This window comes from Eucyclogobius newberryi, unplaced genomic scaffold, assembly GCF_026437365.1.
Source record: "Eucyclogobius newberryi isolate DKJ021-1_F unplaced genomic scaffold, fEucNew1.0.hap1 SCAF_4, whole genome shotgun sequence".
Taxonomy (NCBI): domain Eukaryota; kingdom Metazoa; phylum Chordata; class Actinopteri; order Gobiiformes; family Gobiidae; genus Eucyclogobius; species Eucyclogobius newberryi.
The window spans coordinates 10,409,595-10,437,228 of record NW_027316056.1 but is presented as its reverse complement, the minus strand read 5'-3'; the positions used below and the strand labels follow the sequence as shown (position 1 = coordinate 10,437,228).

The window sequence follows — 27,634 nt, the reverse complement described above, 5'->3', positions numbered from 1 at the left end:
ATGGCTGATCTTCCCTCATCTCGCCTGAGACTGTACAAACTACATGTCTTTGGCCCGTACCTGGTGAAGATGGAGAGAGAAGCACTGGGGATCATCTACAAGTAACAAACTGGTGGAGCTTCCTGCAGTGCCTAAGGACGCTGTTAGTATTTCTCCACCAGCGGACTTTAGTATGTGTGTATTTTTCCTGTGAAAGTACAACACCTCCCATAATGCAACATGGTTTATTGTCGTTCCCTAAGGCCCATATGTTATTGCCGTGTTTGCCGTTACGGTTGTAGGAGTGGAGCCTCGTGTTGCTGTTTGTTCATCTTGCATATCCTGTGTGTATAAGTACTGTGTGCGTCCATATGATGAGAGTATTGTTTGCAGTCATGTTTGAATATCTAAGTTCTATAAGTTCTAGCTCAGATGTTTGTTTTACAAGCTGATGTTCACTGTTAAAGTGATGGGTGTGGCTGGGTTCCACTTGTTATTACGTAATGATAGTGCTTTAATTATACACTTACATGTCCATAATTCAATCCTTTGTCCTGTATATTTCATTGTAAATAGTGCCTCATGTATATATTGTGCAGTTTACCTTTTATTTTAATGAGACGTTTCTTGGAAAGAGTTATGTTTTTTTGTAACTTCATTTGTAAGCTTAGGGCTCCTTCCTGTGGTCATTTAGTGTAACTACATGCCTTTATACAAATTCGATGCAACATGTTTGTCAGTGTTTCATAACATAGTTTTTATTGTCTTTCTTTTCAGATAACCACACACACATTTACTCACACATACACACTCTCACATCCCATATGTAAATAGACCTCCTCATCCCAATATCTGCTTCCTTCAATAAATGTTCCGAAGTGTGAACTGGAGTTTGTTCCTTCTGACCGAGGAAGACTCAGTTGAAGACCTATCAGTAGTCAGTGCATACCGGACGCACACAGTATTGTACAGTTATAAAAGTAGTACTCTTCACCTAATCTCTTACAATAAATACTGCAGACTGCCATGTGAAAAAACCTTTGAATTCACCTCTTTAAAAAATGAATCCTCAGCTTTTACAATGCGAAACCACTCCTCAAATAAAGTGCAAGCGGAGTCATCTAAAATCGAGTTCAAATTCATGCAGAGTTATCTTTTCCCCCCAAAACTCAGAGGCATATTTCCAAAAAATGAGATATAAAAGACTTGAACTGTAACTGTCAAGTCTCTTGTCCACAAGTCCGAGTTCAAATCCAAGTCCTATAATATGAACCTCAAATTCAGTCCCAAGTCTTAGAAACTCAAATCTCAGAGTCCCGATTGGATGATTTTTGATGATTATCGATCCACAAGTGAAATAAATAGACACAAAGCTCACACATTACCAGTGGTGGAAAGTAACAAAGTACAAATGTAAATGTACTGTACATTCCCTTTATATTATTAACCCTTTTTTACTTTTACTTCACAACATCTGAGAGGAGGTATCTGTACTTTCTGCTCTGAAGTGTTCAGGGTTTGAGGTAAAAGGCCATGGTGACATCCTGCCGAAAATGTTTAGTTAAAGACAGACTTATGACTAAACTATATAATCTATAAATAAAAATGACTAGATAAATTAAGTTATCAATTCAGTCATGTCCTTTCACCGAAAATGAACTCAATTCTTTATCAAAGGCCAAACACAGCGTAAATAGAATAAAAACAATAAAAAATATGGGAAATAAACAGCCTAGTAATAGTTATTTGTGGGCACTGCAGCAGGAACAGGAACATGGACTTGTCACTTGTGATATGATTTCTGATGTGAAATGTTGATATCACAGACATGTTGCTGCACAAACTCAATATGAGCTCACTATTTTCATAGTTTAAGCTCATTTTAGTGACAAATGATTCATGTAGTGACTCAAATAAGGTCATTGTGTTTGTGTTCAGTCACATTAGTGTGGACACAGTCATGTCCAGACTTTATTACACTCTGACCTGTGTTTTTACCTGTGGCTCCTGATCTGTCCAGGTTTGCTCTGGTTTGGATGTTTTCCTCACGGAGCATCACAGAAGATTGTTTTATTGTTGTTAGCTCCACATTAGCTCCACTTTTAGAACAGCTCTAACAACCACAAAACAATCTCTTTATTTCTTCCAGTTTTTCCCAAAACCACACTTTTCTTTCCTCGTTCAGATCTCTGCTCAAGTCTGTAAAGTTTACTGCGCGTCTGCACTTCTCAGCCCTCTGCACTCGCTCCAGCAGCACACACAGCAGCACTGAGCAGTGTGGGGGAGGGGCAGCGGCTGCAAAGGACTGTGGGACTCTTAGTAGTTTTATTAATGAAAAACACTATATATTGGAAATTAATGCATATAACTTAGAAATGTTTTTTGGGCCGGATTAAAACGTCTGGGGGGGTTTCTCTGACGCTTTGTGTGTCACAAAGTGTCTTCTCGACAGATATTATTATTTTTGTTTTTTTCTGTTCCACCGTGAATACATCGTACAGCTCCTTTCTCCCACACACGGCCACAATCAGTCTTTCGTCTGCCATTGTTGACGAGCAAGGAAAAAGTGGCGCTTCTTGGGGAATTCCACGGGGAATACCGGAAATGCGAGGGGAAATACGTACACTGGCGCGTCAGCTGTGATTGGCTGCTGCGGCGGCTGCTACGCTTCAGCTGCAGAGATCTGAACATATCTGAACACGTCGCGTAAGCCGCATCGGCCGCCTCGGCCGGCTCATACGCGCGCTCAAAGCGTTGAGAGCGTAAGAAAACGCACCAATCGCGCCGCAAAATCAAAGAAATCGCGCCGCGGATAACGCACTACGCGCTCGACGCGCATTTACTATAGACTTTGAATGTAAACTTGACGCTTCGGCCGCGGCGGTGTGGAAGCCCCATCATACAGACAGCAATAAGCTCTGCAGTTTGTCACATGGCCTCACGATGGCGCTCTTGTCTTCTCGTCTTCACTCGTGACCTGAGGAAACTAGAAGCTCATTTCCACCTGAAACCATCATCTCAAATCAATAGATGTGGGAAGTGATAAGTGAAGAATGAATGAATGAATAGTGTGTTCTACTTGAGTCATAGTATTTTATTAATACAATCAATAAAATATCCCTTCTCTTTTTCTAGTTTTTGTCTGCAACTCTTTTGATCAGCTTTTTCTTCAGCTTTTTTAAATGTACCAGTGGAGAAGGTGGTGCCATAAACATGGAAATATGGAAAGATCTGATAAAGTCTGTGCAAACACATGAACCCAGTCCCCAGTTTGCCACGTGAAACCACCTGCTGCAGTGTTAATACGTGTTAGACATTTGTGTACCATTTCTGACAAAGAAATACATGTATTCAGACTGATCATTTTATCTATTTACAAATGAAAGATTATCAACAACCAAATGTCATTAACAGGGACATTTTGCCTATAAAGCTCACGATCCAAAAGGTCATTTCAGAGTTTTCTCTAAATAAAATCTAAAAGACAATGGTTCTATACATCAACCACCCAACCACACGAGAGTTACACCAGAACTCATTACCACAGGTAGAAGTGTTTATAGGTTGTTACCATTAGCAACTAGCATGCATGCTAACAATATTTAAAGGCGCAATGGACGATTTTTTGGCGATTTGAGAACGCAGGTGGAAGTGCACATGCCACTCCCCCGTGCGGATATTATAATAGATCCATGGTGCGGACTGATACAACACACACGTGCGTTTGTTTATTTAGCGCAACGGATCACATCGCATCTCTCGTCTCCCGTAGATTTCAGTCTCTTATGAGTCAGCTCGTCTATCTCCGTCCTAATTTTGTCCCGTACACTGAGGGAACTATATTATGCTAGATCAATGCGCTTAGACACGAGGAAACGTGCTGCTCTCGGGGGACGAGCCACACGCGGCTGCAGGTGAGCAGTAGGTGCGTTTTATGATTGGCAGGACTAATCGGCCGTCCACGCCACGAGGAAATAAGACTCAAATTTGGGCCAAAAAAATTGTCCATTCAATCTTTAATAAACATTTCTTAAAATGTTATTTAGGACATTAATACGCATAAAACACTGCATCAGTTTGACAATTAAATTCCATGTTTTCCTTGTGGTAATAACATTAGCCGGAGCCTCCACCAGCAAAGTCTCACCTTTAATGATCATTAGAGTGAATTACATAAGTTTTACACAGATACATTTCACAATAAGAGTCTTTCTCATGTGTCACAAAAGGACAAAAATGACAACAACAGACAAATATAATGTGAATAGGAAAATGAGAAGTAACTATGGGATCCTTGTATTTATCTGATGATTTGACGTTTTTGTGTACTTTTCTTATAATGATTAACTCTTGGTTAATCAACATAAATGTAGGAGTTCCTGTTTCTCATAACTGACTTCTGTTCGTGTCCAGACTTGTCATCAGTGAGTGAAGCTTGTTCTACTTGAACAAACTGAACTAAACCCTGGCTGCTCAGCAGGAGGTCAATGATTGGCCCAAAATAATCTCATGATTCATAATGTTTGTCATTTTTAAATCATACTCACAAAGATTAAGGTCAGTAATGAAATACAATTAACATAAGAAAAGACTGAAAAAAAAGAATGATTCAAATAAGGACAGTTCTGCCAGTAGAAACGTTAAAAAAAATTGCATTTGGACTTAATTTTAAAATGGCCAAATTTGACGTACGTTTGCAAGTAACAATAAAAAAAAGAAAAATAGAAAATCTTTTGAATAGGATCATGTCCTCAAAATGATGCATAAAACAGGAACTCTGAGAGTTCCTCTTATCAGTTTATACAAAACGGTCCTTTCCATTCAAGGAGAAAGAAGTGTCTGCTTCACCCGGCTCAGGCTAAAGCTGAAGATATTGTACTTTCACTGACAACAGGCCAATACAATATTAGTAATAAAGCTTAATTCTCTGTTGATGTAAAGTTTTGTTCTGTTTTACTTTTCTGGACTATTTTAATGAAGTGTGACTGAACTTGATATTATAATAGATCCATGGTTTCCACAAAGAGGCTGTGGGTGGAGCACAATGATCTCAGTCCTTCTGCTTCTTCCGCCTCCTCGTCCTGTTTGAGAGAGGAATGTCTGAAGGAAGAAGAAAAGGGAGAAGACAACGATGAGTCTTGTATAAAATGTGCACAGACATTTCAGACTGTGATGGACCCGGAACGTGCTTCTCTCTTCATATTAAAGTTTCCTTTTCCACGGGCCCGGGACAGAAGAATAAATCATGCATAAAGTGCCTCGTGTCGGAGAAATATCATATAACGGGGAATAAATACATGTTATAACATGCTGTCATACATTGAATACAACAGGCTCTTTCAAACGTGTTTTTATATCATGGATCTATTATATTGGTTTATATGTTGATATGCAAAATACTCCCTGAAAGTAAATGCGGGGTAAAGTTAGCGTCATATTCACAGATTCGGACTTCCGAGGTCAATAGCTCCAAAATGCAAAAGTCTTTGCAGATCATTCACATATCAAAATACTCACATTTAGACTACCAAGTGACAACCCCGTTTTTTAAGATCAGATGCGTATTTTGGGCGCAGCGAATTCGGAGCCGAGACGAGTGCTAAGGGACTGCGGGGCGGGGCTTATGTAAAGCACATCTGAGTCAAATCCATGAAGAGCCCGAGAGTCATTCTCCCACTAAACATGGATTTATTATTGTGGACATCGTTTCTTTTATCCACTTTTGGTGAGTTATTCCCGTTCACTTCCGCGCTTGATCAGGTTTGGAAAAGTTGCCTTGTTTATGTGCTCCTCAGTGCACAGACTTTAGGCGTTTTTTAACTTCATAAATAGTCTAGTTCATCTCTATAATGACGTACCCCACATCATAGAGGTTTATAGTTTGATTTGCCTAGAAATCACGTCTATATTTGTGCCTAAGTTTAGTTTTATGTTGTTAAGAGTCTAGATGTTGATGTAGAAAACAACATGCACTTTTCTCTCTGATAATGACCTCACTGGCCTGTGTTTGTGCTCTACACTTTTGCACTCTAAAGCATTAGGACTAAAGACTAACAAGGACAAAAGATCATGAAGGAGGTGGAAATCATAGGCTGCATTTGACTCCTAACATCTTATGAACTCAGAAGCCCTTTATTTGTGTGTATTTAGTATTGTGCCATGTGGGCTACTTCATTATTCTGTTTCTTTTATGTAAAGTGTGAATGAATGTGGGCAACAGACTGTGCTGTAGTTTCCTTTAGGATTCATAGTATTTGTTTGTCTAAACCTCTCTCTATCTTCACATTCAGCTTTAGTGTAGGCTTCACTTTTCACATTGTGCAAAGAATATGTGATCAGTGACTTTGGATGAAGATATTGATCTGTAAATAGGCTTAAATAAACACTATCACTATCACTTATTAAAACTGGTTCTAGAACAGAAGAGTCATAGTTTGTAGTTTGTTGTTCTGAGTTTGTGAATGAAGCTTGATCTAACTGTGTCGTGTTCATGTTTTCACAGTGTTCACATGTGATGCAGACGTGAAGGTTCCTCTAAAAGCTGTTGTGGGATCATCCATCACATTCCCCAACTCTGTGAAAGAGAAAGCATTTATATTATTGGGAACAACAAATCTTGCTTCTGTTTCTAATGGAGCATTTGAGATTTACGAGGACATTTACACAAACAGACTTCACTGGAGCAGCAGCACTGGACTCTTCACTCTGTCACATCTACAACAAAATGACTCTGGAGTTTATACCATCGACTCTAAAAAAGGAAATGTCCTTAAAAAAATATACGAACTCAAACTTTATGGTGAGTAAACCTTTTTTATTTAAAAAAAAACAGGTAGAGAGTTGTCTGCAGTTCCCTCATCACTGATAAGTACCTGATGATCATCTGAATGACCAGAGCTGATGCTGCCACATGGCTTCACATGCTGTTGTATATTATGTGTAAACTGAACCATAAACCTCCATTTCTGTTTAAACTAGGATTATTATTATTTATTTATTCTTTTTAAACAAAAATAGCCTTAACTAAACTGGCTCTGCTGGATTGTGTATAATCTTTCTGAATTGAGTTCTGCACAATATCAGTCTGCACAGACTCTCACTGAAAGAAATCAGGAAAAGACGTAACATCATGACAAATATTTGAATCTGATTGGTCAAAGCTCTCTCTCTCTTTCTTTCTCTCTTTCTCTTTCTTCTCTCTCTCTTCTCCCTCTTTCTCTCCCTATTTTATTATTATTTTATGTATGATATAGCTTAAAACACATACTTTGAAGACGTACAACTACATTAGGTGGTGGCCTCACTGTCGCCCTCAGAGGCAACCGTTGTTGTGATTTTGGGCGTTACAAAAATTTGAAAAATGGGGTGCACGGTGGCAAAGGTGGCTAGCGCTCTCGCCTCCCAAGAAGGAGATCAGGGGTTTGATTCCCGGACCAACATCACATGATCTCTCTGGGTGGAGTCTGCATGTTCTCCCCGTGTTACCGTGGGTTCTCCGGCTCCTCCCACCGTCCAAAGACATGCATGTGTTAGGCAAAATTGGCAACTCTGAATTGGCCCTAGAGAGTGATTGGTTGTCTGTAATGTCTATGTCTCTGTGTTGGCCCTGCGACGAGTTGGCCACTGTCCAGGGTGTACCCCGCATGAGTCACTGGGAGAGGCTACAGTCACCCGTGACCCCGAAAGGGAACAAATTCACAAATGAATGAATGAACTTTTCAGTTGGCTGCCAATCGCCATTAAAGAGAAATTCAACTGTTATTAAATCCAGTCCTCAAATACGTTCAAAAAAAAAAAAAAAAAAAAGTAGTCTGCTAAATCTACTAAAATGGCCAAAGTGAAACAAACATCATGAGAATTCACCTGGTGGAGCCAGGTTACTCTTTAACTCCTCTTTCAATCCATCTCTTCTCCTGCTCAGAATCTTCAGCTCACTGTCTTCCATAGAGTGGTTTGTGGCTTTAAGATGAAGATGCACGGCGCTCTGTGGTCCTGAACTCCAGTGTCTTCTGTGTTGATAAATCCTCTTGTGCAGAGGCTGTTCAGTCTCACCTGTAATGCTCTTTACAACTTTCCTCACTGTTGGATATGTTGCGCCCTCTGCTCCGACAGTTTGGGAGAGGTACGTGGTGCTTTTTGAATGGGAAAATGAAGGACAGAGACGTTCACGTCCTTACTCTTCCGTTTTATATCAGGAAAGAACACTGAAAACTTTGTGCAGGCGCATATCAAACATTTCCGCCAGCCAATAGAAATAAACATTGTTAACAGGTCATATGTACATTTTTAGCATTTATACTTTTTGTACTGAACACAGTTTTGACCACAATAATGAACTAAAAGGTGAAAATAGTGTCTTATGACAAATTTCAAATCTGTGACTCACTTTTTAACCTGTCACAGATAGAATAATATAATCTATTTTTTGTTTTAAAATGTTTTTTCTGCATGAGTTTGTCCTCAGAGTGAGTCATCTCATGCAAACAATTTATGTTTAGTTTAAACCGGGCAAGACTTTTAGACAAACTGGTTCACCCTAAGGACAAGATGACTACAACTGAATGTGTTACTACAATGAAACACTCCTGGAAGAATGAGGAATTACTCTGATATAGACTATTTAATTTTGCATTTATATCTCCAACAATCCGATTCATACAATCCATGACTTATATTTTCTCGGTTATTTAAAAGGAATAAGACTGTTTGTCTTTTTACTTTATGATGTCTTTAAATCAAATCAATAATTCACTTGATAAATGTATTTCATAAAAACATGAAGTACACAGGTGCATGTGCATGAATCCTGCAGCTGAACTGCTCACTCTCATACACGGCCTGTTCAGACTTGTACCTGAGTCTGAAACGCTTTGAACTGGAAAGAAGAATGAGCTGCTTTGGCTTTCATGTTTGTATAATTTGAGAGCCAAGTCTAATTCACGTATATTCACTGTAACTTCAAATATTTACAGAGGTTTTACTGAGTGATATTGATATTTCACATATTCGCAGGATCCAGGCTCACATAAGTAGATTTGCACATGTAAAAAGGTGTAGAGAGACAGAGATGACAAATAGAGACAGACGAATTCCGTCTTAATTCAGTTGTAAACAACACAAGTCCAAATGTAGCCTGGATCCAGACTGGTTCTCTTTACGTCTAATACAAAGGACGGCTCAGTCTGGTCATGACCTTCTCCTCTGCGTCTCAGGCAGAACTCAGACAGAACTCTATCACGTTTGATTATTTCATCGTCTAATCCACCTGTAAATCACTTCCATCTGAGATCTGGGAGATAAAACCTCTGTCCAGACTCACATCTTTGGTATTGGAGAAGCATGTGTTCTTGGCTGGTCAGATAAACCCAAATGACCTTAAGGCTCATTAATGCTCTACATTCTAGACGCACACAGATACACTTAGAGGCTTTTGTCCGTCCTCTGTGTTTTTTAACCCAACAGTTTGTCCAAATATGATTTGTCTACCACAGTTGTTTTGGACAATTGTCTAACATGACTTTGAGCGCCCTCTGGTGGTTATTTACTAAAACACAGCCTTGACATTAGAAAGGTTGAAAGTGTAAATTGGCTCTTTTCACTATTTCCGGTTTCCTTAAAAGTGCAGATCTTCACTCCTTCTTCCATTCATGTGGGAATTAGGGAATTATCTGAATCTTGCACACAAAAAAGACAATGAAGAGCGAGTTACAGATGGATAATCACTGGCAGCATGTTAAGACATTTACATAATATGTAAATATGTGACAGGAGGAAACCTATGTGTTATAAAAGTATGTGTTTTTGTCTCAAAGTAAAACTCTAACATTCACTGACTGTGAAAGTCAGTGTTTAGTCCAAAAAAAAAAGTCGCCACAGAACCAGAGGGTCACGGGCTAAAGGCCTTTATCTGTTCTTACAGACACATTCTCTGTGGCGTAGTCTCAATATGCTTCTGTAATGATGATGATTTATTTCCATCCAGTTGATCTTGTATTGATGATGTGAGAGAGTGACCGCTGCACAAAGCCTCCTCCAGCTCGTCCCAAACACTCTCACTGGGTTCAGATCTGGAGTACATTAGTTTCTGCTTCTCTTTGATGTTTTCTTGATGCCAATGATTTGACCCTTATTTTGTTTGTTTCATTTGTAAAGCCAAATTAAGCTGTTGGAGTTGTTCTTTATCTTGAAATGTTTGGTGACCATCTGTCACGATCCTCAGAAGCATCATCCGACTGTTGTTACATGTCACTTATCAGCTGCTCTCCCAGACTGGCCACGCCCCCTGTCACTATGTGGGAGCATGAAAGCTTCTCCCTCTGCCGGTCCTTCTCCTCTGGGATGAGGCTTGTGAGTTGGAAATATGTTCTGATTACGGAGACTTTGTGTGAAGTGGATAGTTCTGAAGTCCAAAGCAGGTTTTGATCTGTGTGTGTTGGTTTTCTATAAAATGTAGTTTTGAGTTTTCCGTCCAGTTTGTGTTCAATGTTTATGTCCCAAAAAAAGGCTGTTGCTCCCTCTTTTTCCTCCTCACAGGTGCATTTTATGTTTCCGGTGTTCCTTTAGCACCTGTGTGTGTGTCCTTGTTTTATTTTTTCTGAAATGTCATCCACATACCTGGTGGTGGTGCTGTTTTTATGGCCTTTTCCATTAGAAAAAGGCCGTGGCTGCAGTGCCGCGGCACGCGGTCAAATGGCCGCGCAGTTTCAGGAACCGCGAGACTTCTCTTATAGCGTCATGGCTAACCCTAACCTTAAGCTTAACCCTAGCCTTAACCTTAAAGGCGGTATGGACGATTTTTTGGCGATTTGAGAACGCAGGCGGAAGTGCACATGCCACTCCCCCGTGTGGACTGATACAACACACACGTGCGTTTGTTTATTAGCGCAACGGAGCACATCGCATCGCTCGTCTCCCGTAGATTTCTGTCCACTTCTGAGTCAGCTTGAACTGTCTTTCTCCGTCTTCATTTTGCCCCGTACACTGAGGGAACTATATTATGATAGATCCATGCGCTTAGGCACGCGGAAACGTGGGGACGAGCCTGACGCGGCTGCAGGTGAGCGATAGGTGCGTTTTATGATTGATACGTGGCAGGACAAATGATTTATCCACGCCACGAGGAAATATGATAAAAAATTTGCTGAAAAAAATCGGCCATACCACCTTTAACTTTAACCCGGCGCGGTCTAAAACGGCGCTAAAACGCGGTCAAATAGCGGCGCGTGGCCGGCACAAAAATAACATGGCAGTTTTGGCCGCGCGCCGCGGCACTGCAGACACTCCCTTAAAAAAAATTCTCATAATGGCTGAGAGTGGATCCCCTATGACGAAGCCTTCTTTTAGTTTATAAATATTGCTTTTGTATTGGAAAAGGATAATAGTGAATGAATATCTGTGATGGAGAGATTTGTTTGTTTTTTAAGGGTAGCTCCTTCACGTGATTTCACATGATATTAATATTTCATCCTGTTCTACTTTAAAGTTTCAGAGTTCTTGAACTGGTTGTTTGGAATTTTTGCAGTGATGTTCAATTTGTCCAGGGAGAGGTTTTATTATGTCCACTAGACCCTTTGATAAATTGTATGTAACGTGGCCGGTGCTGACAACTTTGGATCATAGTGGAGTGTGTTTCTTGTGTACTTTTGAAGTGCCATATGCGTGGTTTTAATAATGCTTTGAGTGTCTTTTCTTTTCTTCTGTTGGGTTCCTGTTTAATAGCTCATGCGTGCCCTTGTCCCCCAGTAACATCCTATTTTTTTGTGTATGTGTCCAGGACTACTGCTCTTCTGCCCTTGTCGGCTGGTATTATAGTAATTGTGCTGTCCATTTTTAGTATGTCTATGGATTTTCTTTCTACTTTTGTAATGTTGCTGCATGATATCTTTGTGTTTTTTAGTATTCCTGTAACTGTGATGTGTAACTCTGCGTTTTTCCCCTGATCCTGTATTTTATTGTGTGCAAATTCTGTAGCAAAGAGGAAATCCTCATTCAGTACCCGTCTGGTGTTATTGCAAATTTTAATTGGGTTCTTTATGCTTAGGCTCTTTGGTGTAATATCCTTATTCTTCAAGTTAAATCATTGTTGTTTTTGAAACGGGCCTGCGATCTGTTCAAATTCTCCAAATGGCGGTACAACACATTGTTGTCTGTATCTTCCTCGTAATCCATTAATGAAATTCATCATGTCTTCTTTCAATTAGTCTTTTGTTTGTTTTGTTTATAAAGATAAATTGGGTTGTTTTTTTGCGTTGACAAGTTTCGGTGAGGATCTGTCACCTTCCGCAGAAGCAACATCTGACAGTAGGGTTACCTCAACCCCAAATGAGGGACACTTTCTTCCAGGTGCACATGCGCGCGCCAACAGCTGACCAACAATAATGGAAATTGCAAGGTTTCATTAGCCATACCATAAACCTACTAATGTCATTGTAATTTTGGCAAACCACTACTGTACTTGCTTGGATGTATTGTTCATGTGAATAGTGAAGACAATTATCACAAGTTTCTCTCAAATGTCATGTTAGCATTAGACTATAACCATGTGCTGCAGACACTGAAAAGCTTTAGGCCTAAACCATTGTCAAACTAATTTATCCCAGTTCTGAGCAGTACATGGGAGGCCATATCATATTGAAGGGGGAAAAAGACATTTATGTAAGTTATATATTAATGTTTTATTATAACTCTGACATTTAAGCTTTTAAAACATGTAATTTGACAGGTGTAGAACTTTTTGTTATTATCCATCTGTCTTTAGTTTTTCTCTCTTACATAAATTGTATTGGTGTTGCTCTCCTGACCTGTTTCTGTTGTTTCTTACACTGTATTGTCTTCTTGACTGTGTCTCTGTTGTTACCCTCAGTTGTCTGTGTCTCTGTCTGTTTCATGGACCTCCTCTTAGCCTGCAGTAAATGACAGAAACAAATCATAATCAGTTTGAGAAATACTGCCCCCAATCTATGAGCTTATGTGTGGGCGCCTCGGTTTCAACACGCTTTACCTTCTGTTCTCTGGATATGAATAATACTTGATGGCTTGTGGTGGCAGTCAGAGAGTGAGGACAGGCCAGGTATTTCAGTTCAATCTAACCTCGGATCAGAGCGAGCAGCCGCTGTTCGGCTGCTGCACGCTGATTGGCTGAGACACGCGTCTGTCACGGTAATTCCAGGAAGTGGAGCTCTGAGAGGCGCGTGGTAAATGTAGGCGTAAAGCTCAGTAGTGCGTTTGCAGTACCCAATTATTGGCCGGCGAGGCTGTGATTGGAATAAGGGACTGGAGCTGTCCCGGAAGCGACAAATCAAAATCACCCATAATTAAGATAAGATAAGATAAGATAAGATATGCCTTTAATGTCCACACATGGGGAAATTTCAGTGTTACAACGCAGTAGATACAGGGGGAAAGGACAGATTATAGGAAGTTTAAAAAAACACTCTTAATAGAAGAACTCTTATAAACAAAAACAAAAACTCTTATTAACAAAACCCTGTAAACAGGTCCTCTCATATCTTAATAGGGAATGGAGGGCAGAAAATAAAAATAATAAATAAAAATAGCTGGCATAAGACTATAATACTAATAATAATGATGAAGTAAACACACTTATTTACATCAGTTGTATGCACATGAATGACATTAATTGCGTGTGACTACGACAGTAATTGCACATGAATATGACAGTATTGCACATGGTTAAGTCAGTATTGCACATGAATATGAGGGTATTGCACATGGTTAAGTCAGTATTGCACATGAATATGACAGTATTGCACATGGTTAAGTCAGTATTGCACATGAATATGAGGGTATTGCACATGGTTAAGTCAGTATTGCACATGAATATGAGGGTATTGCACATGGTTAAGTCAGTATTGCACATGAATATGACGGTATTGCACATGGTTAAGTCAGTATTGCACATGTTCAGGGCAGACTCCCCCAATGGCCGCTCCATTGGTACTGCAGCCAAAGAAACCGTGCGTCTAGAAAGCTTTTTTTCCCTAGAGCGCAATGTAACAAAAAACTGCTCGTGTTCGGCTGACAGAGCACCTGGAGCTTTCAGAAAAGTCGGATATAGCGGCAATTCTTACTTATTTATGGGTCATGGACTTTTTCTAATTTTAAGATTCTTCAGTTGTCTTTAAAACACATTTTAAGCTGATAGCTTCGGCTACGCTCTAGCGCGCCGCTCTAGCCCAGCTCGTGACCGTCTAGACCAGGGGTGTCAAACTCATTTTGGGTCGCGGGCCGAACATAACGTAAAACATAAAACATCTTAAAAATATATAAGAAATAAATAGCTTTATATAGCTTACACTGTTTTTGAAGCAATTACTGGATCAATTAAAAGAAATTACAAACATAGTTCTCATAAACTAAAATGTGTTAAGAAAAACAAGTGTCATTTCACCAACACTGTGCTTCAGTTTATGTGCATTACAACTTCAGAGTTGATCTACAGAGATAAACATTTAGTCTATTGTTAGATATTGTTTAAATAGGTATTTGGAACTGAAAAATATTGTATTTGACTTTATAACAAAATAAACTTCTCAAGATTTAAAAAACCTTTTAAATGTACTAACTAACATTTCCACATCTGTGTAGTTCTCTGTAGTTATCTGTAGTTCTCTGTAGTTCTCTGTAGTTCTCTTTACACCTGAACTGACTCACCACTAAATACAAACACACGTGGAGCATTTAAGGAGGTTAAGTTTCCCCTCAGGCCTTGAAAATATAGAATAAGTGCATGAGCCACAATGTTCCATCAAACCAAACTCTTTTCTATAGCTTAAAAATAGCTTTCTTACAGCTTAGTAATAGTTGTGGAGATTGTTGCACTAATGTGCAGCAGGTGAAAGACTGCTCATTTCTGATGTGAAATGTTCATATCACAGACATGTTTCTGCTCAAACTTAATATGAGCTCGCTATTTTCATAGTTTAAGTTGATCTTAGTGACAAATGATTCATGTAGTGACTCAAATGAGGTCATTGTGTTTGTGTTCAGTCACATTAGTGTGTTCACAGTCATGTCCAGACTTTATTACACTCTAACCTGTGTTTTTACCTGTGGCTCCTGATCTGTCCAGGTTTGTAGAGGATGTTTTCCTCACAGACCATCATCACAGAAGTTAATTTTCTTGTTGTTAGCTCCACTTTTAGCACAACTCTAACATCCACAAAACAGTCTTCTTTCTTTCTTCCTTGTGTTTCATAAAGCCACACGTCTCTGTCCTCGCTCAGACTTCTGCTCTGAGGTGCGTAAGTGCTGTAAAGTGCGCAAACGCGTGTCTTACTTCTCTCAGCACTCCCTCCGCAGTACACACAGCAGTGAAAAGCCGCGCGGGGAGGGGCGGCCACCAGCGGCATTGTGGGACGTGTAGTTTTAGCGCTAACAACGGTTACGGAAGTAACTACGGTTCTATGAACGAAAAAAAATTAAAAAAATGTTTTATTTAAAAAAAAAATATTGATTCAAAAATGTTCCGCGGGCCGGATTAAAACGTTTGGCGGGCCGGATCCGGCCCGCGGGCCGGATGTTTGACACCCCTGGTCTAGACCAATCAGAGCGCGTGTATGTGAAGTGAACGGGCAGAGATGCCGTGAAAGAGCCCAAATGCCACGAATAAGCTACAGGTGTAAAACTATGAATCTATGGGTTTAATAACTGAACAAATCAAGGAACTAATGACCACCACGGATCTGAGGGCCGTGGATCTACTGCTCAGAAGTGATGTCTTGATGTCTTAATGTTTCTGCCTGAAAAACTAAATCACGTAATAAATGCTATGGAAATGGAATGTTTTGCCAGGTATAAACTAATCGATGTTACGTTTTGTGTCCATCAGTGTTGTTCTGACAAGAAACCTAAATACGGACTTAATCATGACTTTAGCATGTTTTGCATGTAGATAAACGTGTCATCTGAATACATTTGACATGTTGTAGAATGATATGATTAAAAATCCGTAATTTAAGAAATCAATGCTACATCAAACATTCCATGTACTTAATAAGGACCAGAATTATTTCCATTGTCAGTGAAAAAGTTTCTTAAAACCAGTTGTTTAATATTTCACTTTATCTCACACTGTGCTCTGCGCTGCTCTAGTAACTCTCTCTGATTGGTCAGTACGATCACATGGTACGCAAACCGGACGCAGACTTACGTCACTTCTGGGCTGCAGTGTCCGAAGAGCTAAAGGCTAACTGGCGACATGCGCCACTGAGCAGCTCTCATTGACTTGAATGGGCGGCCATCTTGGCTGCTGGGGGCTTGGGTGAGACTCATGGTCCAGCATAGATGTGAATCCAGCCAGGACCCTTCTGTCCCCCACCTCCTGCACCGAGTCCAGAGCGCAGCCCAGGACGGAGCTGGACTTCTTGATGACTTTGTCCAGCTCCTGCCTCTCCCTCTCTGTGATGCTGCTGCTCCAGCAGGCCACACCTACAGGAGCTGATGCCACCACAGAGTCATAGAAGGTCTTCAATTCTGGTCTGTCAATTCGGGACGTCCCGGGCAATTCAGGACGTCCCGGGCGGTTGGCAACCCTATCTGACAGACTGTCCACGACAACAATGAACAGAGACGAAGGAGCTTTCATGTTCCCTCACGTCTGGGACACACTTCTCCAGAGACCACCGGGTGGCAGGCGTGGCCAGACTTGATACATTTTATTAATGGCTTTGATTCTTTTCAAACACACAGACATCTTTTCCATGACCACGGGATTTGTCTTTCCACATGACTGTTTCAGAAATAAGAACTCACTCACTGCATCAGTCGGGTTTAAATACAGTGTTGCAGCTGAAAGTTCATCACCTGCAGCAGTTCTTCAGTAGGAGGCGAGGCAAGGCAAGTTTATTTGTAGAGCACATTTCATACACAAGGCAATTCAAAGTGCTTCACACAGCAGGAAAAATGCCTTAAAATCACAAAGAAACCTACTGTATTTGCTTAGTTGAATCCAAGAGAACGCTTTTTTTTTTTGGACAGGGAGCGTTCACTTAAATATAAGACAGACAAACTTGATAAAAGTACATAGAATGCAAAGTCGAATGTTTTTGTCAACAGGTTACTTCAGTTTTTTGAGTTATTTTAACATGATTGATGACCGTACTTTTCAGGCTATACAGCGCTCCTGAATAAAAGCTGCTCCAACTAAATTTACAAAGAAACAAATCAAATTGTGGTGCCCACATTGTAAAATTAGATATTTACACACGCCGGTTTTCTTTTGACACGGGGGTCTCGCGTGTCCGTGGCGCAGGTCTAATTAGACTAATTGTAATAAAACACACAGCATTTTAAAGCTTGAAACACAACACAGCTGTCCCTGCTGTCCCCTCTGTCCTTCAGTACTCTGTGTGAGCTGATTTACCTGTGTCAGTGTCTTCACATCTGGATCATCTGCTCCTGAGCTTGTGTTTAGCGAGTGAGTGTAATGTTGTAACATGAGATATTTACACAAAAATATGGTCCATGGTAGTGAGGCAGGGGTCAGGTCATGCCAGAAAGTTTAATTTCAATGCGTCAGGTTCTAACCTGCAGACCGCCGTGCATCACATATCCGCGCTCCACATGTGTCTTTGCGTTTCGCCGCGTCTAGATTCACTTCCTCTTTAGACTCATTACTACGTGAACATGAGTCTGATGTAATAAAACACACAGCATTTTCAAGATTAACATACAGCGACCACTGTCCACTGGCATCTTCTTCTACAGCGCTTGCACTTCCTGCCAGAGTGCCCCCCAGTGGCCGTTAGCCAGTAAAAATACAACACCATTGTATGGGCAAAAGTAGCGGCTTAAACCAAACATGAAACCGGAACTAGACGTTCAGTTTCATTAAAAGGGCCCATAAATGTTCTGTAACCAGGCTTCAAATGCACAGAGCTGTTTACATACAAAAATTAAGCATAAATGAGCCTTAAGGACGTAATCCCACGTACAATTTTTAATGTAAACTTCTGTCTCTAAATGAACTCTTTCAATTGCATCTTGTACTGATTGATTCTTTGACATTTCCAGAGGCCGTGTCAGCTCCAGTCGTGTCCAGTGTGAACGTGAGCGCTGACAGCTGCACTGTTCAGTGTTCAGTGAAGCACACGGAGCAGACCACACTGAGCTGGTTCAGAGGAGAACAGCCTGTGGACAGCAGCACATCTGCAGTGCTGCTCCTCACTGTCCAACTGCAGGATTACACCTCCCAGTACAGATGTGTGGCTCAAAACCCAGCGGACAACAAGGCTGTTATAGTCAATATAACTACAGTCTGTGAACACAAGGAGACACTGTCAGATACATCATCAGGGTCAAAAGGTAAGAATTCAAATTCAAACGATAAACAACAAACAACAATTAACCTATAAATAATAATGCCTCTATCTTTTGTCTTGTCTTTTTTTGTTAGCTGTCTATATTGTAATTCCCATTGTCTTGACTGTACTCATCATCATCATCATGGCCTTCGTGCTCTATGTGATCAAGAAGTGCTCTAAAAAGGAATCTACACCACTTCAAACAGAAGGCAAGTATTTATACCTTTAGACATTTGAAAAGCTAAAGTGAAGAGAGCGTGAGAGAGCGCTCATTTCAGATCCTGTGAAACCACATTTAGGCCGACTGCATTTCACATGAAACACTGAGGCTGCTGAGGTTTTTGTTACCGGACAAAAGCGTGACAGGAAGCAGTGCTAACTTAACCAACATAAAAAAAACAATTCTATTCTTCTCTCATAGGATATTTGTTTATTTTCATATAACAATCTTGTAGTATTATAGTTTCCTTTTCATTCATAATAAGATTGAATACAGTTATTTTAGTGTCCAATCACACCACCTGGAGATTAAGAATAGTAATGTAATCATCCCTGTTTGAGTTAAAGGAGACATGATATGTAAAAGAAACTTTGATGAGCTTTTAACCATCTTATAACTGTGTTGCTAAGGATGCACAAATCAAGGTTTATCATTTATGACACTATATCATTACTTGGGCTTTGAGTGCGGGATCATTTTGCAAAGAACGCAACCACGGACCATATCATGTTGTCGACCTTCTTTCATTTGCTCCATTTTCACTCTTTCAATCTCAAACTGTAACTCTAACAGCCTGTTGCTCAAAAGTTAAGTTTGGCGCCAAGGAATTTGCAGCACCCTAATAAAGTTAATAACCACTAATATGGCTCTTACTTTTTCCTTAAGTCGTCGCCAATATCCAGTTTGTAGCATTTTCCCATTTTGAGCAGCGGCTCACGACACACTGGTCTGAACCCCTCAGATGGAGACTCAAAATGGCCTCTCCAATCAAACACTTGGCTGGAAGTCTTTTAGTGTCCACTACAGGCCACTGAGCAGTACTGCAGGAATCTTGGTTGTTGTTGTTGTTGTTGTCATTTCCAGCACTGTGCACTGTCTCATCTTAAACAGACCTGTTCATGCTCCTCTCTCTAACATGAGCTTTTAGATCCAGAGCAGACATTAACTTCTTGTAGAGCTCTGCACATGCTCTGAGGACCACACAGCCTCAAACCAGGCCGAATAAACCTGTGGGAATCTTTGATATTTGCAGGTTTTAACTCAAATGAGCATGTGCAGAAGAAAAGAGAGGCAACAGCAGCGCCAAGTGACTTAAAAACAACCTTTTAGAGACAAGTCTTTGTCTGTAGCTAAGGCTCTGTTCCAGAGCTAGTTTGTGTTTTGACAAGTGAAGCGACACTATTGACTACACTTCATTAGAGCACAAGCAGTTTAGCTCAGCCAGATTCATCTTCTGTGTGGGAGAGCAGGGAACAAGACCACCTCCTTTTGCCTGCAAATGTTATACTCTAAATATTGATGCTTGCCCATCCAAGAGTCACTGCAGGCTACTGACACTTACCACTCCACTGTGACTTACAACAAACAGATTGGTGAAGCCAAAAGAGCGACACCTCTAAACAGGGACACTGGTCTTTAGTCGAGAAATCAATCCCTTTACTCACCTGATTGACTGAAAACGGGTCAAAATGCTCATCTCACTTTGCCACAACACACTCGTCGGAACCAAAGGATTCTTCTGTGTGTGAGAATCCAAACACCTCAAAAAGCAGGTTACGTCACGCTTCCACAAACCAAACAAAACGCATTGAAAAGACACTAGGTTTACAAAACAATGGCGTTACCACAGCCCAAAGAACGCAACTAACTTTAACAAATTGTCCTAAAACGCCAAAAGCTTCAAGGAGACTCCAAACTGTCCTGGCCCAGCTCTGAAGCCAGAGCAGATAACCTCCAAACTCAAGACAACAGAAAACTGACAAACACTGTCATACACTCTTGATGGTCTGGGAACACCAGCAGAGGTCAGGATGTGTGTGGATTCATGATAAAGGTGTATCTGAAGTGTTGTGAAGTGGAAAACTGAAAGAAAGAAAAATAAGTGACTGCACAGGAGTCACAGGAAAACTCCACCCGCGCACAAACAAGTTCTGAGACTTTTAGGAGCCTTTACCCATATAATAACTTCTACCCCTTTTCATTAAACCACTCATTTGCCATTTTGGCACAAATGAAAAGAAACTCCTCTGTTTGCGCCGGTGAACCGCAGCTCTCCAAAGGCGAGGTAACGTAAAGAGGCCGACGCAAATCAACGCGGCGATTATCAACACGGATGTTCAAAATCCGGGCGTTGCAAATAAGAACTACATCAGATAGAAGACAAAAGAACAATAGTTCTTCTTTAAACGTTTAAACTACTTCAACGTGTTGTGGAAAACCTCCACATCAAGAGTTGTTAATGATAAACTAATATGTTATTTCATCCATTATAGTATTTTTACAACAGCAAATCAGAGAAAATAAACTGCTAAATATAAATGTAACATTTAATTTGATCATTCATGTATTGTTTTGTAAGAAAGCGTGACAAGTTTATGGAAAGTATAAAGTCATAATTCCTAAGGCATAATTAAAAAGAATGGTTCTTGTATTGATGATGAAGACATTTAAAATGTTGTGCTGAGTCTGAACTCTGCTGACTGGCAGAAAGGGAGTCAGATGACAGGAAGTGAGTCTGCATTTGCATTAGGAGAACAACAAAGAAATCCTATGGAAAAAATACATATCATTTAAGAATGTTTTGCTATCAATCTTTTTTCAGACCAAAATAAATCTTCTTGAATTTGGCTTTTGTCCTCACTCTACCTGAACATTGGCCTCATACACCTGTAACATGAGCAGCTGTGCCTGGAGACTTCCTGTGTTTAATGTGTAACTGGAGCTGAAAGATAATGGTCTAATGGACCAGATGGATAACGCCTCTTTGTTGTCGGGACTCAGGGGATTTTCCATGAGCATGTGTTTGGTCACTCGGTCGCCCTGTAGCCAGAGAGTTTATGGTGTGAATCCCCTTACTGTAGTATAAATAAATAATGGTAATAGATTTAGTTTGCATTTCAAATTGTGACTGAAATTAATGAATAATGAGTTTTGGGAAATATGTGGCAATAAAAATCCAATTCCTTTTTGTGGTTTATGCTGAATGCAGCTCTTTTTCCACTGTTTCTGTGACGACTGAGCTGCATTTAACCATCAGAGGACTAACATTTCCTCTTTTGTATCAGGCTGTAGACTCCTTGTTTTTAATATCACCTTACCCTTTTGGATAACGTTGACCCACCACAATGATTGAACCTTCAGACAAGTGTAGATGGAATAACATGTTTCTTGTAGACACATAAAATACTGGTTATATGATAATCTGAAGTCATTGCACAGGAAGATTGTGAGCTTGTTTGTCCTTTGAAGTCATAGTGAGTCATAAAGAGGATGTGGTTTCTTTGTCTGGCTATTGTTTTCTGCTGTGAAACTTTTCTCATGCATTAGGTGAGAAACACGGACATATCCAGTGTATTTGTATATTTTATAATGCACACAGGGTTGTAAATAGGACGTTGAAAAATGTTCCATTGTTTACAATTTTTTTATAATTTCTTAAGGATTTAAATGGATCTCTTGTTGTGAAATAGAATATAGACAGAAGACTGTACTTGTCGTAATAGTAGACAGTAATTGTGTTTGTCATGTCCAAAGAGCTTGTATTAAAGTGTTACAGAGGATTAACTGTGGGGTTTGTGTGGCTTAAGTCCTTAAACAATGAACGACTCATTCACAAGGAGAATAGTCTTTATTAAGGAAAGGTCAATAAACAATACAGTTTGTCAGTAAAAAGGTTAAACTAGAATCGTTCATGAGTTTGGGTCAGGGTTAGGTTTGACTCTCAGACCCGGTGGTTCTCTCTGTGTGGAGTTTGCATGTTCTTCCTGAGTCTGGGGTCTTTCCTCTGCTGCTCTGTTTTCTGTCATCAAGAATAAGATCGAGAAGGCCATCCATTCCAACTGGGTTTTCAAACACATTTCCTGTATATTTGTGGTGTAATTCCTCTTCTCTTTGCACATGGCAGGATTTTGAGTTCAGAAAACAAATTTACCTAATTATTTTATCATTGTATTATTAAATTAATTGATGATTTGTTCAGATTAGTTTCAGTCTTACCAAAGACAAACACTTGTTATAAAACAGGCTTCAAAAATGTTAAAATGATGCCAAATTATTTCTTGTTGTTTGCTGTTGGAGTGAATGCAACATAAATATAATCTAATTAATATCAGTAAATACATTTTTCTCTTAATGTTTTCAGCCCTGTATGTTTTATCACTAGTAAACCTAAAATGGTAGGTGGTATTTCCTCTTAGCACTAAATATCTGACTAATTTCCATGAAGTTCTTGCTCAGTGTTGTCGTGCTTCCTATTCATAAAACTATAGAAATGAATACAAGACTTAGAATATCATTTTTGTGACCAAACTGGAAATTAGTTCTGTTTCTGTCCATTGGGTTCTTGTGTTGGTGAATTTTTCTGCATTAATAACATTTACTTACACAACATTTATAACATATTTCCTCTGTTATTAATACTCACCTACTAATGTACTAACCACCTTTTTATTTTCACAGACTCAGTCCAATACGCTCAAATTACACACTGCATGAGAAATCAGGTTGGTTCAACTGCAGACTTTAAAGGCCAATGATTCTTTGCAGCTCACGCTTCTGATGTGACATTTCTGTCATTTATTCAGGCTCATTCATGACACTAATCAGAGGTGTGGACTTGCAAGTCGTGGCTCAGACTCGAGTCAAGACTTTTGAGATTTTTTGATGACTTGAGACTTGATAAAATGGACTCTTCTGACTTGAATTGATTTGATGCTTCTCAAAAAAATAAATGTGTTTTTCAAACACTTAGATGTGACCAGGACGTTTTAAAAAGAAGAACTATTTACAAAAATCATATAAATTGTTAAAATAAGAGCCATTTGACTTGAAATGTAAAGACTTGGACTTGGACTTGGACTTGGACTTGGACTTGGACTTGGACTTGGACTTGGACTTGGACTTGAGGCCAAAGACTTAGACTTACTTGACACTTGTGAAACACCTCGGACTTGGACTAGAACTTGACTAAATGAGTCGACATCAGGACAAAATCAAATCAAGACAACTTTGAATGCATCTGTAGTTTGAATGTTGTTTGGTTTAAACCTACTTTCAGATCACCGCACACACTTGGTAGTTGTAGAATTGGTTAAAGCGTAAAACCTCCTGCAGTTTTCTCTACAATGTGGCATCAGTGGTTTTCACCTGAGGGCTGCTTATATTCAGCAGGTTAAACCTTGTCTCCTTAGGCCTCGTCTAATTATCGTGCATTTAAACCTTTGCAGGATCAAATCTGCCAAAATGTCCAAATTGTGAAAGAGTTTTGAATTCCATTGGATCCATTGGTAAATGACATCATCACATCTGTAACTTTAGGATTCTAAAACTGCATCGCACTGTTCAGCTTCATAACTACATCTGTTTTCGCAGTATCATCTGTTGTATATCTGTGAGAAGTCACATGAGTCAATGATCTCACAGGATTCTGGGTCATTTCAGTAATGTGAGCCATTTGTTTTGTCTCCAGCTAAAACACGAGGAGGATTTCAGAGGCCGATAATGTTCAAATCTACATTATTCCAATTCATCCTGTTGGTTCTAATTTACTGAGAATAACAAGACAAGATTCTGGTCGTTATAATAAAAGTATTTATTCCCTACGATTACAAAACTAACAGATTAAAACGCATGTCATGTCCCTCAAGTTCCCATCAGACATCTGTGCTCCTCATCTGGGGGCTTCTCACACACAGGACAAAGAATATGAATATTCATAAGAAGGTGGATCTTTTCTGGCACCTCTTGGTACCAGGCTGTACCTTCCAGGACGTCCTAATATGGTCGTGAGATGCGACCCTCGACCCAGACAGAGAAGCTGGGGGAGCAGAGACAGACCAAGCAGATCAAAGAATGTGCAGTGTGTGTGTGTGTGTGTGTGTGTCTGTGTGTGTGTGTGTGTCCAGTCTGCAATAACAATGAAAGGTATATTAATGCATTACAATATTAAATGCTTATTAATTCCTTCAACCCCAACCAATCCAATAATGTGATAAGGAGCTGAATCAAATGGGCATTTAGAACATAAATCATTGGCTCTAAAATATTCTGATTGTGGTTTGTTTGTTTGTTTGTTTGTTTGTTTGACTCTAATCTAATCTCTTGCTGTAACTATCTGTAATAACACCTGTGATTAAATAAATGGTATAAAATAGACACATTTAATGCTATACTCTGCAACATTCTAAGCAAAGCAATAACCTCTCCAAGTAGACAGGAAGGTGGCTGGAGCTGGAACAGAAAGGTTACATAGTGCACCTTTAATTATTATTCAGTTTCAAGTTCAAGTGCTGTGTAAATTTAACTATGATCATGATCATTTACATTTTAGTCACACTCACTTCTGCTAAATTGGAACCGTGGCCATAGCAATTAAAAAAACAAATTCTTATATCTAAGAATAAGAACATTCCTCAAATTGGTGCCTATAAATCGAGACTAAAGCAGTGAATTCAGTTGCCCTCCCCCTGGACGCTCTTGAAAAGCCACATTGTCTCAACCGCCTCTGCTCAGAGCTGTGCAAAACAGGAACTGCCTTGATAGCGCTCTGTCACGTACATCAATAGATCAATGCAAATACATTATTCAGCCGTGGTTATCCACTTGGGCTGGCTTCCTGCTGCAACGTTTCAGTTTCATTCCTACAAAAGAGAAGACTGCTTCAATAGAAAACATATTTATGACAGAACAAAACAGACTAAGCACTTAATTTGGTCTATTTATTCCTGTTGTAAAGGTTTTAAATATTGGTTTTATACCCATCAAAAAGTGTAACCTTTGATGGGTGTAATAAATGATCAGTAAACACTCATTCCATCCAGAGTTTATGCATAATTTACACAAAATAAATTCATATCAATTAAATATCATTGTAAATAATGACAGTACGGTACATTAGTTTAGTCTTGGTGCGTACTTTCAATTGCAACCGGCAAGTCTAATTACAAACCACAAAATCTGTAAAAATGTTAAATAATAGAGTAGTCCAACCTGTAGAGAATTTGTGGTCACATCTTCTTTGTTGCGTTTTTTGTTATTCAATAAGTCATACATTTATCTATAGATCTATAAGTCTAAACAGTCTGACAAGAACAATGTTTTCAGTCTAACTCTGCACTGGACCAGCACTGGGAGATATTGTATTGTAAACAAACAAAAGTATTGTTCATAAAACCTAATTATCCTTCTTGTTTTGTCTCTACAGTGCAGCGTCCCATCAGCTCCAATGAGAAGCCCTGACCGCCCGGATCTGACCACTGTTTATGATCAAATAAAGCCAGAACGAATGGCCATTTACTCAAACGGTGGACAGGAAGTCATGTGACTGGAAATCAGGAAAACTGCATGTGGGCGTTTCCCAGTTTCCAGAATCTTCTGCAGCGCTTTACATCAGACACTGTCTGAAACCTTTACTCCACATGGTCCAGTCTCCAGGTTTCTTCTGCTCTGCCTTTCCCTCATTGTCCTCCTCTTGCATTCTACCTGGCACATGAACACGTTTAATCCAGCCACAGAGGGTCAGACTAGTGTCATTTCTGTGACGGTCCCAAGCCCAAGAAATGGAGAGGGAGTGTTTGTGTGTATGAACGACCAGAGTTTGAGAGAAGGAATAAGTCAGACTCAACCGACTTGTTCAGGAAAAACCTGTTCTAACGGTTTTCCTAACGAGTTCTAGAGTCATTGTTTGTCTGAGGTGAAGTTAACGTACCATGAGTTCCAGGACCAGACGATTACAACACATTCTGCAGGTATTATTCACCTGACTATGATTCCACACAAGGAGGTTTAAACAGTAGAAGACCAGATTGTAGATGAACTAAGATAGAACGAGAAGTGCAAAGTGTGCAAACAGCTTCTGTGAGAGCAGCTGAAGCAAATATTGTCAGTGAAGAATAAATATTGTAACAGTCGATGACTCTTCGTAAACAGAGCTAACAACATAAACGTGTCCTTGTTAAGACAAGAGCAAGAGCTGGAAAACTCTACAACACGTTTCAAAACTGTAGAGGGAGGATCCTGTGTGGGGCTCCATGCACCGCCCAACAAACCAAGATGAATGTATTTATTTCACCATTTCATTTAAAACAATAACAAAAGGTGTTACAGATTTCATTTGGCAGCTGCACCAAAAGTCTTAAATTCAGTCTTAAATCAGTCCTGATTTCAGGCTGTGATATATTTTTTTCAGGCACTTACTATACTACTCAACTGTGTGGAACTAAACCATAAATAGGTCATCATTTCACATCCATTTATTTCCTGTTCAAAACTGCAGAACGTTTAAGCTCCGCCTCTTCATAGTGACAGTTTATTCAAAAGTAAATATATTAATTTCCTTTCAAGCAGCAGATTGTCATTTACATGTTTTTTTATATTTATTTTAAGTGCTGCGTTACATTTTAGAACCCTACATGTCTTAATTTTATAATGTAAATAATCAAATAATCACAACTAAGTAGAGGGATGTGGGCGGGGATAGGGGATAGGTGGAAACAGGAGTTATCTGAGCAGTGGAGCCACAAATGCAGGACAATACAAGACTAACTCAAACAAGTATGAATCAATCAAAATCAACTCTGAGTAAACTAGTGTTGTGTAAAATGTGTTTTTGTGTTTATATAAAATGTAATGATCTGAATTTGCGTGACTGTAATGCACTTGACTTGTAAATAAACTTAATTTGTTTAATTAGGGAATGTGCAGTGAATCTGGATCAAATCGTGATCCAACTGCTTCAAACAGGGACTGATCGGGTCTTTTGAGTCGTGATGTGTCAGTGAAATCATGTGGTTTGGAGCAGAGTTCAGACTTTGGAGGAAAACATTTCACTTTTCTAACTGGCAACGTGAAATGTCTCTGTCCAAAATTGTTTGTGTTTTTGTTTGTGAAATTGATATTGAAAGCAATTTGTTTTTGTGAGAAAATTGAGCCTCAAATTGAAAATCATGAGCAGAGAGTTTCCTGCCACTTCTGTCAGTGTGGTTCTGTTTATCTGTGAAGAAGAATCCAGTAGCTCTTGTGTCAGTGTTGTTCCTCTTGTGGTAATTGCGTGATGCTGGAAGCTGCTGATTAAGCAACGCTGCAGATCTTATGATGATAGGTTTCCACATAGTAT

General features: G+C 39.6%; 1 protein-coding gene across 1 annotated transcript; it reads left to right on the top strand.

The window, feature by feature from the left end:
* On the top strand, window positions 1-25,758 carry LOC140377388 (uncharacterized). The gene is made up of 6 exons (XM_072462779.1): window positions 1-101; window positions 4,393-4,403; window positions 6,482-6,778; window positions 18,013-18,303; window positions 18,395-18,511; window positions 25,724-25,758. The coding sequence occupies exons 1-6, from the start codon at window positions 1-3 to the stop codon at window positions 25,756-25,758; spliced, it is 852 nt and encodes a 283-aa protein (XP_072318880.1).
* Window positions 25,759-27,634: the final 1,876 nt, after the last annotated feature.

Bases quoted from the DNA above. Each gene is read 5' to 3' on its own strand.
- LOC140377388 (XM_072462779.1), top strand. From the start codon at position 1: ATGGCTGATCTTCCCTCATCTCGCCTGAGACTGTACAAACTACATGTC. The intron at 6,779-18,012 runs GTGAGTAAACCT...TGACATTTCCAG, and splicing joins ATACGAACTCAAACTTTATG to AGGCCGTGTCAGCTCCAGTC. The intron at 18,304-18,394 runs GTAAGAATTCAA...TTTTTTTGTTAG, and splicing joins TACATCATCAGGGTCAAAAG to CTGTCTATATTGTAATTCCC.